Raw genomic sequence first — 12,281 nt, 5'->3', positions numbered from 1 at the left:
CTATATGTTTCTATCTGAAATTTAACCCAAATTTACCTCCCACTCTGTAAAAACTCTACATATTATCAAAAGTATGTACACACAAACTGTTATCCAACTCAAACTCGTATGCTACCCAATAACTAAACAGAACCTAATTTGAACTGAGCTGTAACTGTTCTGAATGCAACTTGGAATATTAAGTATTAAATGTGCAACTTGAGTAAAACAATCAAAATTTCCACTACCTCATGTCTTGGCAACACTGTTACAGATTTCTCAAAAGCACAACAGCGAACAGCAAGCAGGCAATGGCTACTACACATTTACATTTAAATAAAATTTCCAAACAATATTCAAACTATCGCATACCACATGGTGCAATGTAGTAATGTGTAATGATAAACCTTCTTTGAACAGTGGGATGGCGAAATGAACTATTCCTATGAAATGATATACCAAGACAAAGAGTTTAGAATGAAGTATGTATTCAAAAAGTCACACTAAAACTATGTGTGATCTTTACACATAACACTGATCTTAACACAGTGAACAATGATTTAAAAAAGGATATATTGATTTTTACAAAAATCAAACAGCTTCACCAGCTGATATGTTGACATATGATTCAGGGAAGTAGGATGGTCTTTCTCTCAGCTTTCAGTGAGTGAACTAAGTTAACTAGCTGACAAACTAGCTGCATAGTGCTGCAGTCTTACCTCAAACTTCTTCTCTTCAGAAAAATACGTTGTTCAAAATGTTTATTCTTTTCACCTTCCAGTATATACATAATATTTATACTTGCTGCCCTATACAATAAATCCTTCTACATCTAACAGATACAATAACAAGTCAACACAGCACTACTGAATACATCCATCACCTACCTTACTTCAACTAAGAATGTATCAGACTGTGGAGAGGCAAAGACAGTCTCACAACAAGATCAAATATTGTTTAACAGTAACATAACTTGTTTTCTCTCTCTCTCTCTCTCTCTCTCTCCCTCCCTCTGTCTCTCTCTCTCTCTCTCTCTCTCTCTCTCTCTCTCTCTCTCTCTCTCTCTCTCTCTCTCTCTCTCTCTCTCTCTCTCTCTCTCCCTCTCCCCCCCCCCTCTCTCTCTCTCTCTCTCTCTCTCTGATGTTCACATTGATAACTAACAAAACTGAAAATGACAGTCCCACTTTAAGTGGCCCTTACCCATTCAATAATATTGTCAAACTGTCGATGTACTGACTGTCTGAGGATGTTATTGACATACTGTCTATATTAGAAATATTGATGAGCAGTAATGTCTTCAAAATTTCACAATATTGTCAATACATATTGAATGTGTGAGGTCAAATATTGATAGTTTGACAATGTTCTCCATTCAGATGTTGACAGAGCTCCACACATCAGCTACATGGCGTTATTGTGCACTGTTTCACTGTTTGTTTTCAATTTGCTTTTGTTCATATCAGACCTCAGATTCAATTTGTCATCTGGTCTTTTAATATAAAACAATTTTAGTAGACCCATGTGAGGGTTCATTGTATATATCATTTTACGATGGTCAGTGGATGATTCTCTATGACACTGCTTACTTTAGTATTGTATAGGTTGGTGATTTATGCAACAGTTTGGAAAAACGCTTCCATTTCGAAAAATAGACATAAATCTGCAATGACTGGTAAGAGGTCTGTGAATATTACAAACTAATTATTTCACAGGTTTCCATAGAATTTTAGTAACTGTGTTTGTTGATATTACGAAATTACACTTTGAGCAATCGAATGACAAACATATCACCAGAAATATCAAAATTGCTCCTAATCTCTAATTTACAGCGATTGTCTCTCTCATTACTGTATCTTGCTCTTCTCTTTTATCTGATTTCAACATTAATAACTTGTTGTACCAGTGTTGTGCAGGAATTACTGGGAAAAAAAATCTTTTGGGTGCATGGTTGTGATTGTCAGTAAGATAGCATATGGCCAGTTGCTCTTTCTTTTTTTTTCTTCAACCATATCAGATATGTTTCCTCTTTTTTGCTGTCATATATTGCTTGCAAACTATAGCGATATCCTCAGCGCATGATTTCTTTTGGGTGTTCAACATCTTAGCTTTGTAAAATCGTGTTGTCAGCTGACTATTTGTGTCAGTATTATTAATGGTGTGAGATCAGTTCAGTATAATGAAGTTTTGACAAACTGGTACTTTCACTAAATATTGAATGTGTGCAGGACCCTTTACAAGTTCTGAAGGATGGACTACAACTTTAAGCAGGTGAGATTACATACTTATGAATAAAGTTTGTTATCATTAACAGCAGCAGAGGTTCACATAGGTAAAAAGACGAGGGCTAGTAGAAATACTTGGGTAACAGAAGAGATACTGACTTTAATTGATGAAAGGAAAAAATAAAAAAAATGCAGTAAGTTAAGCAGGCAAAAAGGAATACAAACATCTCAAAAATGAGATCGACAGGAAGTGCAAAATGGCTAAGCAGGGATGGCTAGAGGACAAATGTAAGGATGTAGAGGCTTGTCCACCAGGGGTAAGATAGATACTGCCTACAGGAAAGTTAAAGAGACCTTTGGAGAAAAGAGAAACATTTGTATGAATATCAAGAGTTCAGATAGAAACCCAATTCTAATCAAAGAAGGGAAAGCAGAATGTGGAAGGTGATGCTGAGGGAATTAGATTAGGAAATGAGACACTTAAAGTAGTAAAGTAGTTTTGCCATTTGGGGAGCAACATAACTGATGATGTTCGACGTAGAGAGGATATAAAATTTAGAGTGGTAATGGCAAGGAAAGCGTTTCTGAAGAAGAGAAATTTGTTAACATCGAGTATTGATTTAAGTGTTAGGAAGTCGTTTCTGAAAGTATTTGTATGGAGTGTAGCCATGTATGGAAGTGAAACATGGATGATAAATAGTTTGTACAAGAAGAGAATAGAAGTTTTCGAAATGTGGTGCTACAGAAGAATGCTGAAGATTAGATGGGTAGATCACATAACTAATGAGGAGGTATTGAGTAGAATTGGGGAGGAGTTTGTGGCACAACTTGACTAGAAGAAGGGATCGGTTGGTAGGACTGAAGACCACAACAACAACAACATTATTAACAAAACCTTTCAGCTGCGCATCAGTTGTTTATCCAGTGTATAAAGATAGTAAGAAATCTGGTTCAAGAGAAGGAAGTTACTTCTTATCAAGAAGTTAAATTAAGCCTAGCTCTCTGACAAAAAGTGCTATGTTTTTTCTGTTTCTTAAAAATTGAATGTTCTGCTACACTCATAATTACAATAGTAAAAATGATACATAGCAGCTTAAATGTTAATGACATACAAGAAGAACAGACTTTGCACATCACAATTTTGAAGTGATTTATTAATAAAGTAAGTAAAACACATTTCTTTTGCAAATTCACTTCCTTTCAATGTGTTTACTTGTTCTTTCAATGACAATACAGTGCAGTGCTCGGCTAAAAAGGTTTTGTGCGTCACAAAAAAGTCACAAATTCGTATGTCCTGCTCAAAGCTCGGTTCACTTTGCAGGTCTGGGGCCGTTGTTGCACGTCAGTGGCAAGACACTAGTTTCCATTGATGATCAGTATGAAGGCCAACTCACATTGGACGTCATGTGATGCATGTAACATCGAAACATTCCACGATGCAGTTAAAATAGCAGCGCTCACACAGGCTGTCGTCAACGGTAGGTCACACCACGTCATGTCAGTCAAGGTTTCTAGCAAGAAAGTTTTGACACTGTCGTCATCTGCTAAAATCAGATGTCAGCCTTTTTTCGCCGAACTCACTAAATTTGTAGTAGTGGATTTTGTTTCTTTTTTTCATTGAGTGTTCTTTAACAAGCGAGGTCAGATACCTGAAAGCGATGAACTATTTAGGCTTTACAGTAAGAGGACAGAACTGACACTCACACTGTACATAAATGAAAACATCATTTGATAATGAAAATTTAATTAATTATCATTTTAAGTGAGAAGACATCTGTAATGAAGGACAAAGATACAATTGTTTATGTTATTACTTATGTAAGGAATAAAAACCTAAAGTTAATGTATAAGCAGGCTGTATTTATTCCCTTAAAATATTTTTGATGTGTTTCTTTGTATATACTTTCTCTAGATTGTTTTGAAAGTTGTTCCACTTCTCAAAACTTCACCACACAAAATTATTGACGAACCCATGTTAATGAGTTTGCTTTGTACATCAATAAAGTCTGTCGTTTTTATTTCCCCAATTTTGATACAATACTCCAACTTTTTGTATCGCAAATGGTAGGTCGTAAGATCACTTTCGCCGTTCGGCAGTGGCGAATTGACTTACCGTAATGTCACGACCACTGTTAACTGACATTTAATCGACCTTACTCACAGCCAATTCATATCAGCTTATATAGTTGATGAGGTGAGCATTTAGAAAAATTTCCAACCTAGATTTTACCCCATAATATACAGACGTCGAATAATTATAATATCTTAACACTGATGAAGTAAACAGAATGAACTCCTCTGTCACAGATAGTTTACCAGCCGCATTGACATCTTCATGGCATTGTCACATTGTGAAATTCTTTGGTTTGTTTTAAGTGCTGTGTTATTGGTGTTTCTCGGAATTTAGCTGTCAATGTTGTTTTTTGGGGTGTGTACGACGCAAAGGAGCGTATGTCGAGTTGAGATAAGTGCTGTGCTGGCAGTGTGATAACTTTTACAAAAGTTGCTAAGACAGCTCTTTTGTGACTTATTATTTACACGTGTCAAGTAAAATGTTTGCTAAGAAATACCGACGTCAGTACAAATCCGCAATGAATACGTGGCGCACCGAGAGCGAGATAAGGCGGTGCAGTTGTCAACGAGCGCTTGTTTACGAGAAAACAGTAAGTATATCTTATTTGTTGTGATGAATAAATACAATAATTTCACCTAAAACTTTCAACAAAATGAGAGTTCTTTTGAATACATGGTGTTCGTAAAAAGAATTTACTTTAATTGCAGGATTAGCTTTGCCTGAAATGCCCGCGAAGGAAAGTAACATAGACGACATGAAAGCCCTGATATTGGTTGGAGGCTATGGGACGCGACTAAGGCCTCTTACTTTAAGTCGCCCCAAACCATTAGTGGAGTTCGCCAACAAACCTATGCTTTTGCATCAGATAGAAGCCTTAGTCGAAGCTGGAGTGTCGGAAATCGTCTTGGCGGTATCGTACCGCGCTGAACAGATGGAACAGGAACTGAGTGAAGAAGCGAAAAAATTAGGTGTAAGCCTAGTATTTTCCCATGAAACTGAACCATTGGGTACTGCTGGGCCACTTGCACTGGCCAAAGACATTCTAACTACTAGCAATGAACCATTTTTTGTCCTAAACTCTGACATTATATGTGATTTTCCGTTTAAAGACCTGGTAATGTTTCATAAAAATCATGGTAAAGAAGGTACCATAATTGTAACAAAGGTAGAGGAACCATCCAAGTATGGTGTTGTAGTCTATGGTGAACAAGGCCGAATCGACAGTTTTATAGAAAAACCTCAAGAATTTGTATCGAATAAAATCAATGCTGGGATGTATATATTAAATCCATCAGTCCTGAGGCGTATTCAGTTACGCCCAACAAGCATAGAGAAAGAAGTTTTTCCTGACATGGCAAAAGAAGGCCAGTTGTATGCAATGGAGCTACAAGGATTTTGGATGGATGTTGGTCAACCTAAAGACTTTCTTACAGGTAAGTCACTGTGATGCAGTGGTCCTTATTGTTGTGGCTGTGTTTTCAAACTTATTTTTCGATTCAGCTATATTACTGGCTTATAAATAAATAATTTCTGCCATATTTCTTGTGTCATTTTACCATATTTTAGAAACTGAGTTAACTAATTAAGTCATTTCGAGTTACCATCCACCCCGTTTTTGTTTGCATGTGGGAACTAATATAACAGTGAGTTAACTGTTGGTTTGGTACACACTCCACGGGCAACAGTTCATTATTGAAAGATAAAGGTTTGTTTGAATTGGTAGAGTGAGTCAGAGAGGTGGATATATTAGGAAAAGGAAGAATTTGAACATATGAGACAGGGGGTAAAGTGAAGGATTCAATCATTTTTGGGAGGACAATTTAAAAATTATAGAAACTGAAAGTATTAGTGCTACTCATAAAGGGTCTTTTTTGGTAACATTAAAAGGGAAGCAATAATACTAATAGAAATATTCAACAACTTTCTTTTTGCATATGGGGGTCCAGTTCATATAACTGAAGTGACAGAATGTTTGCAATTAAAGTGAATTTCAAAGTCAACAATGATGTCCTTTGAAAGGAAGTGTATGCTTATCTCTCTGCTTCCTCCATGCAGCTGTTTTCACACATACTGTGAACTTGATTAACTGCATTGATAAATGTACTACGATTTAAAAATGTGCATACTTCCGCCTTCTTATAATACAAAAAGAACTTGTAATTGTTGAGAGCCTTTGAAATTTTTGTACTGACAATGTTTATAGCATAGCCTGCTGGGATGGGGGTAGCTGTCACATGTTTCCGGTGTCACAGGTCAAACCCCATAGCTCGTTTCAAAAATTCCTCTGTATCCTACTGAGGCTGTTCAACATTTACTGCGGAGACTATCTGGTTCCTATTATCATGTAATGAAATGCGCATAAATACACAAGAAGTCTCAAATATTCCTAGAGTGAATCTTTCATCTGCAGCAGAGTCTGGGCTATTTTGAAACTTTCTGACACATCACGACTGTGTTGGACCTGTCTCTAACCTGAAACCTTGCCTTTTCTGGACAATGCTCATAGTAAATGAGCTACGGGAAAGACATCAGCTGAATTAAAGCTCTTGAGGTGGGTAACAGAGTTGGTAAGTGCATTGCCCTTGAAAGCTAGGGTCCTGCTTTGAGTCCCTGTTCAGCAAATACTTTAAATCTTCCAGGAAGTTCCTTATTGTTAGTCCTCATGGTTACTATTATCTAAGTGTATCTTTATAGAAAACATGAAAATGAAACAACTACATAAATTGGTTGGATGGACATGTGAAAGACCAAAAAATAGTGGAAGATTTCTAAGAAATTGCAATTTATCGACGAAGGATCCTGCTACATAGCTCACATTGTATCTACCATTGTATATTTATGATCGTTCTAGGACATTTTCCTGGTTTGGTGATAGAAGAGAGAGAATGCACACCTACCCTTCTTACCTCATCCACATCAACTGCTCCCCTCCCTCCCTCCTTCACCCCTTCCATATTTACATTTCTCCACATGTGTGTAACTGAGTTCATAAAATTGAACTCATTTTATTTTTCTTGTTAAGGAATGTGCCTCTACTTGACTTCTTTGCGGCAGAAGGAGCCCACACGACTCTACTCTGGACCAGGTGCTGTAGGTAATGTCTTAGTGGATCCAAGTGCTCGAATAGGTGAGGGCTGCCGCATAGGTCCCAATGTAACCATAGGACCTGGAGTTGTGTTGGAGGATGGCGTCTGTGTAAAACGGTCAACTATTCTTCGTGGTGCAACAGTTCGATCTCATTCGTGGCTGGATGGTTGCATCGTTGGGTGGCGCAGCGTTGTTGGTCAGTGGGTAAGTATAACTATCAATTCGTAAGTTATCCAACTGGTACTGGGCATTTTGACTGAATATTGTGGTGGGTGTTTAATATACTAGATGTTAATGTTGAATGGGATTTGTGATAATGTATAAAATAAACTTTTTGCATAATTTTGAGTTGTTATGCTTAAACAGTTATTCCACATTTTTAAACTGACAAATGAGTACTGTGATTACACATTTAGGACAGTCAGGCAGATGTGCATACTGAATGTTGTCAGCACTTGTTGTGAGGTATAATGGAAACAACGGAAGGTGTGTCAGCTGTTTGTTTTGAAGTAATACATTCAGAAGAAAGGGCGAAACACTGCTGTAAATGAGGATTATAAATTTAATTGCTCCTTGTTTGAATAACAGCTATTTAAACTGTGCTAGTATCTGCAAACCAAGGACAGCATCACAACCTGTGATACAGTGTTTTTGAAAAAGCAGTTAAATATTTCTCTGTCTATATTGCTATGCAATTAATCTGCGTGAGCACACTGAGTTTTTTAATTAATTCAAGGGAGGAGGTCGGTGGATCAGTGTTTATTAATATATCGAATGTGCGACTGTTATTAATAAACATTGATCCACCTACCTTCTCCCATGATTTAACTAAAAAACATTAATCCACTTAGTCAGTGTGCTTACACAGAGCAATTATGTAGTAGTTTTAATCACCACATTTGGTACATTTTTGTGTCTCTGCAATTAATCCAGGAGACATGCACCAATGGATGACGTCATCAGGGCCAAAAATTCTCTTGCTCAGTATGATGAGCATCTCGCTAAGGCCTTCACGGACAGGCACGATCCCCTAGACTTAATCCACAAACCGATCTCCTATGCCATTTCCTGTCACACCCCCAGTCCTCCCACCACATCCAGCTCCTTCATCATCCAGTACCACCCTGGACTGGAACAACTGAACCACATCCTTCGCCAGGGCTTTGGTTACCTATCTGAGGTACTTCCACCCCTCCTAAAGTGGTTTTCCATCAGCCACCCAACCTCCACATCGTCTTGGTGCAACCCTGTGCCATTCCCAATCCCTTGCCAATTTCAATGGCTGCTTCACTACCCGAGCCATCTGGATCCTTTCCTCCACCATCAACTATTCTGATCTTCTCAGATGGGACTTATTCGTTCAACACATTCTCCACTCTTGTAATTATCCTGGCATATGGCAACATACCATGCCCACTCCCTCCACGCAACAGTTTCCACCCCCCCCCCCCCCCCTGCCATCCTATCCTCTCCTCCCCATTCTGATCTCCCACCCTGTTTATTTGCCCTCTGCCAACCACATCTGCTCGTTGTCCCTAGTTCCCCTTCTTTTTTTTCCCCTACCACCTCCCTGTTGCACAACCTTCTGATGCTGTACCTGTTGGGGCAGTCTAGTCCCTGCACACTCCACTGGAAACGGTTAGTCTCTCTCCCCACCCGTGCACCACTATTCCCTTGCTGCCCCCTCCAGATTGCTGCTTTCATTCCACATGATAGTTGCATTCTGGCCCGAGATGCTGGATTTGGCAGGTTTTTCTTTCTTTTTTTTTTCCTGATGAAGGCTGTGACCAAAAGCTTTATATAAGTGTATTTTAATTGGCCTGTCTGCAACTTTGCTTGTCTTCTTTATGGTAAGTAGTGGCAATCTGTCTTTTCCTACAGTATTCACTTAAATCAGTCCACTTTATAGTACTTGCTGCCTTAAAAACAAAATATCTCTTTCAAAACTCACTAATAAACTGACAGTGGTTTCAATCTCGGCACTATGTCAAAGAATTGTCCTATTGGCTATGCGAATTTATGCATTGCCGACCTATAAGAAGTAGGTAGGTACTGCTGCTGGCCCTGATCTAGACTTTAGCCAGAAACAAAGCGACTGCACACATAGGTCTTCCCCATTGAGTGAGATGTTCTGTTTACATGTACACTGGACTAGTAGAGACCCAGATTATGTTGTGCAGCATTATTTGAATAGCACTCAACTTGGATAGTACAGAATGTATTGTAGGCTGTTCATAGATTGCGTGTGCAGGGGGCTGTCAAATTGTCATCCAAAACATGTGGTTGTGGATTTCCTCTCTATAGCTGTTTGAAGGTGCCTGACAAAATTTCTTAATCTTTTTAAGGTAGTGGCAGTCCCAGATACACAGATTTAAATTGAAAATTACATATTAGTACTCTTTAACCTAAGATAGACAAAAGTCCTTCCAATTTATCTAATTGAGAATATTATTAGTGCTAGATGTGATTTGCATAAATAAACCCTATAGACACTCTGCTTGTGTTCACTGTGTGTTGAGAGTGGGAAGGCAGTACTTTAAATATGTGCTAACCCATAGAACAATTTTTAAGATGTAATGAAATTTTTGCTACTAGTGAAACGATCAAACAGTAATTTCAAGCTACCAAAACTAAATGAGTTAATGTGCTATGAACTGCTTATCATTTTATTGGAAACAGGAAATTTATGACACCTGATGACTGAAATGTTGTATTGTACTGCCGAATGAACAAGTATTATAACTATTCTTAGGACGGACACAATCAATGGTAAAACAGCAGTGTGTCTCATTCAAGCTCATAATACCAATTTATTATATTTTCGTTTCATATTGTGAGAAGTATTTTCGCATTTTAAAAGTTAAAAAATGATATGAGAAAGGTTATCCATGTATCACATTGTATTGGTGTTGAACAGTTGCCCCTCTCCCCGCTCTCTGCGTGTAAGTGTTGGAGTGTGTGTGGGGAGTAGGAGAGAGGCAAGCACAAATCACTTACATGGCCCCATACTTTGTGAAATTGTTAAGTGTTTTTTTATGATTTCAGGTAAGAATGGAGAATACTACAGTTCTTGGTGAAGATGTAATAGTGAAGGATGAACTGTATGTAAATGGTGGGCAAGTATTGCCTCACAAGTCCATTGCAAGCTCAGTGCCTGAGCCACAAATTATAATGTGATTACATTGTGGTTTGTTTTCATGTACGTATAAAGTACTATGAAACCTCATTCCATTGAATAATTACTATACAGAATAAGCCAAAATTCCAGTTTCTTTTTAAATGAGCTGTGGAGTGCTTAAACTCCTCAGTACAAATAGCTTGTGCCTGGTGTACCATACTGTGTATGTAGAGCTCAGAAATGAGGCTCAAAGAATTCTATGACATGGGTACAAAGTATCATTGTAAGCAAGATATTTATATTTTAATTTTGTGACTGAAACCCTTTAGTGACAGTTAAAATAATACTCTTCCATGAGAGGCACATTTATTCTAATTGGCATAAACAGAGTTATATACTAAATGAATTATCTATGTTAATTATTTTGTTTGAATATAAAAAAGTTGCAAAAACATTTGTTGTTACAGTGCATTTCAGAAGAATGTATTCTATTTATTCGTTGTACAAATTAGATTTTAATTTGTTCTGAGAACACATTATTGCAAGATGTCTTGCTGGGCTTTTATCCTTTCCATAGGACACATTTGTCCGAAACAGCAGTGTGTCTTGATAGGGTTTTCCTTAACAATAAAATATTAAATGAAAACTCAAATGGATCAAGCTAACTGGAGCTTTACACCAAAATACAATTACGAAAAACAAAACAAAAAAACTGCGTCTGAAGTGCACATTCTTTTAGCATTGTGACAAGGGATTTTATGACTTCAAATTGACAGACTATCTTACCTCAGAGGTTTTTGGATGTTCATTCAAGGGTTTATTATTTAAGCTTTAAAGAAATGTATTTCTGTACGTACAGAGATGCTCTGTATCTGTTGTTTTCCATTTATGCATATTCTGTATAACTAATTGTGTGATGCAATATATTTTTAGATTATTCTTTTACTACTATTGCTGTAAAGCAACTGTTTGTCATAAACAGTTGAAACTGTTAAATGTCTCCTGCAGAGACAATAAAGTGATATTTTACATTAAAGTGTTTGCATATGAATCACCAATCCCAATATAACCTTCACTGTTTATGTTATCATTGTCTGCTTGCAACACAAGTGGTAGCATCTCCATAAAAACCATAAATATTTTATTAATATAATGTCCTATGTCTGGTGGTCTTACACATGAGAACTTCAATAAGACCTCGTTGAAATTATTAAAACAATGAGTATTATAGGTCTTCAGGAAAATCTGCATCCAAACAGCCAGAGATAGAAAAATCAGATTTGCCAACAGAACAATAGATCTGGGTTTTTTTAAATGTAGAATATTTGTAATATAGCTATGATATAATTGAACACTCTTTTCTAAACTGTGCTTTGAATGTCCAAAGAAGTAGGTGAAGTTGCCTTCCAAATAGTAACAATAGTTCAATTTTTCAGGGCATACAGCATATTATCCTGTTGAAATTGGGTGATAGTGGTGTCTTGTTTTCTTTGCAAGAATTTTATTTTTGAATGGGTTCAAAAACCTTCACTGTACCAAAAGACTGTTTTACATTAATAGCATGGAAGCATATTAAAATACATTATTGATTTACTAGCAATTTGCACTGACCCTTATATTTTTGTGTCCATTATCAGTGAGTAGTGCTAAACCAATATTCACTTGACAGAGAAACCTGAAATGTGGTGTTAAACTTCTCTTCCCAGAGCTTCTTGCCTGTTTTGCTATGCTGTGACACACATGAAACTGGTTAATTCATCTTTGAGGCATAAGTTGCAATTACAATTTTTCAAATAGTATG

At 37.2% G+C, this 12,281-nt stretch overlaps 1 protein-coding gene across 1 annotated transcript; it reads left to right on the top strand.

Annotated features, from left to right (window-relative positions):
- The first annotated feature begins 4,284 nt into the window (after positions 1 to 4,284).
- On the top strand, positions 4,285 to 11,516 carry LOC126266858 (mannose-1-phosphate guanyltransferase beta). The gene is made up of 4 exons (XM_049971477.1): positions 4,285 to 4,864; positions 4,983 to 5,708; positions 7,298 to 7,566; positions 10,408 to 11,516. Exons 2-4 carry the CDS (start codon positions 5,000 to 5,002, stop codon positions 10,537 to 10,539), a joined length of 1,110 nt encoding a protein of 369 aa, XP_049827434.1. The 5' UTR covers positions 4,285 to 4,864; positions 4,983 to 4,999; the 3' UTR covers positions 10,540 to 11,516.
- The last annotated feature ends 765 nt before the right edge of the window (positions 11,517 to 12,281 follow it).

This window comes from Schistocerca gregaria, chromosome 1 (assembly GCF_023897955.1).
Source record: "Schistocerca gregaria isolate iqSchGreg1 chromosome 1, iqSchGreg1.2, whole genome shotgun sequence".
In the NCBI taxonomy this organism is placed as follows: Eukaryota; Metazoa; Arthropoda; class Insecta; order Orthoptera; family Acrididae; genus Schistocerca; species Schistocerca gregaria.
Note: the sequence above shows the minus strand (reverse complement) of the source record. Positions and strands in the feature narration are given on the sequence as shown.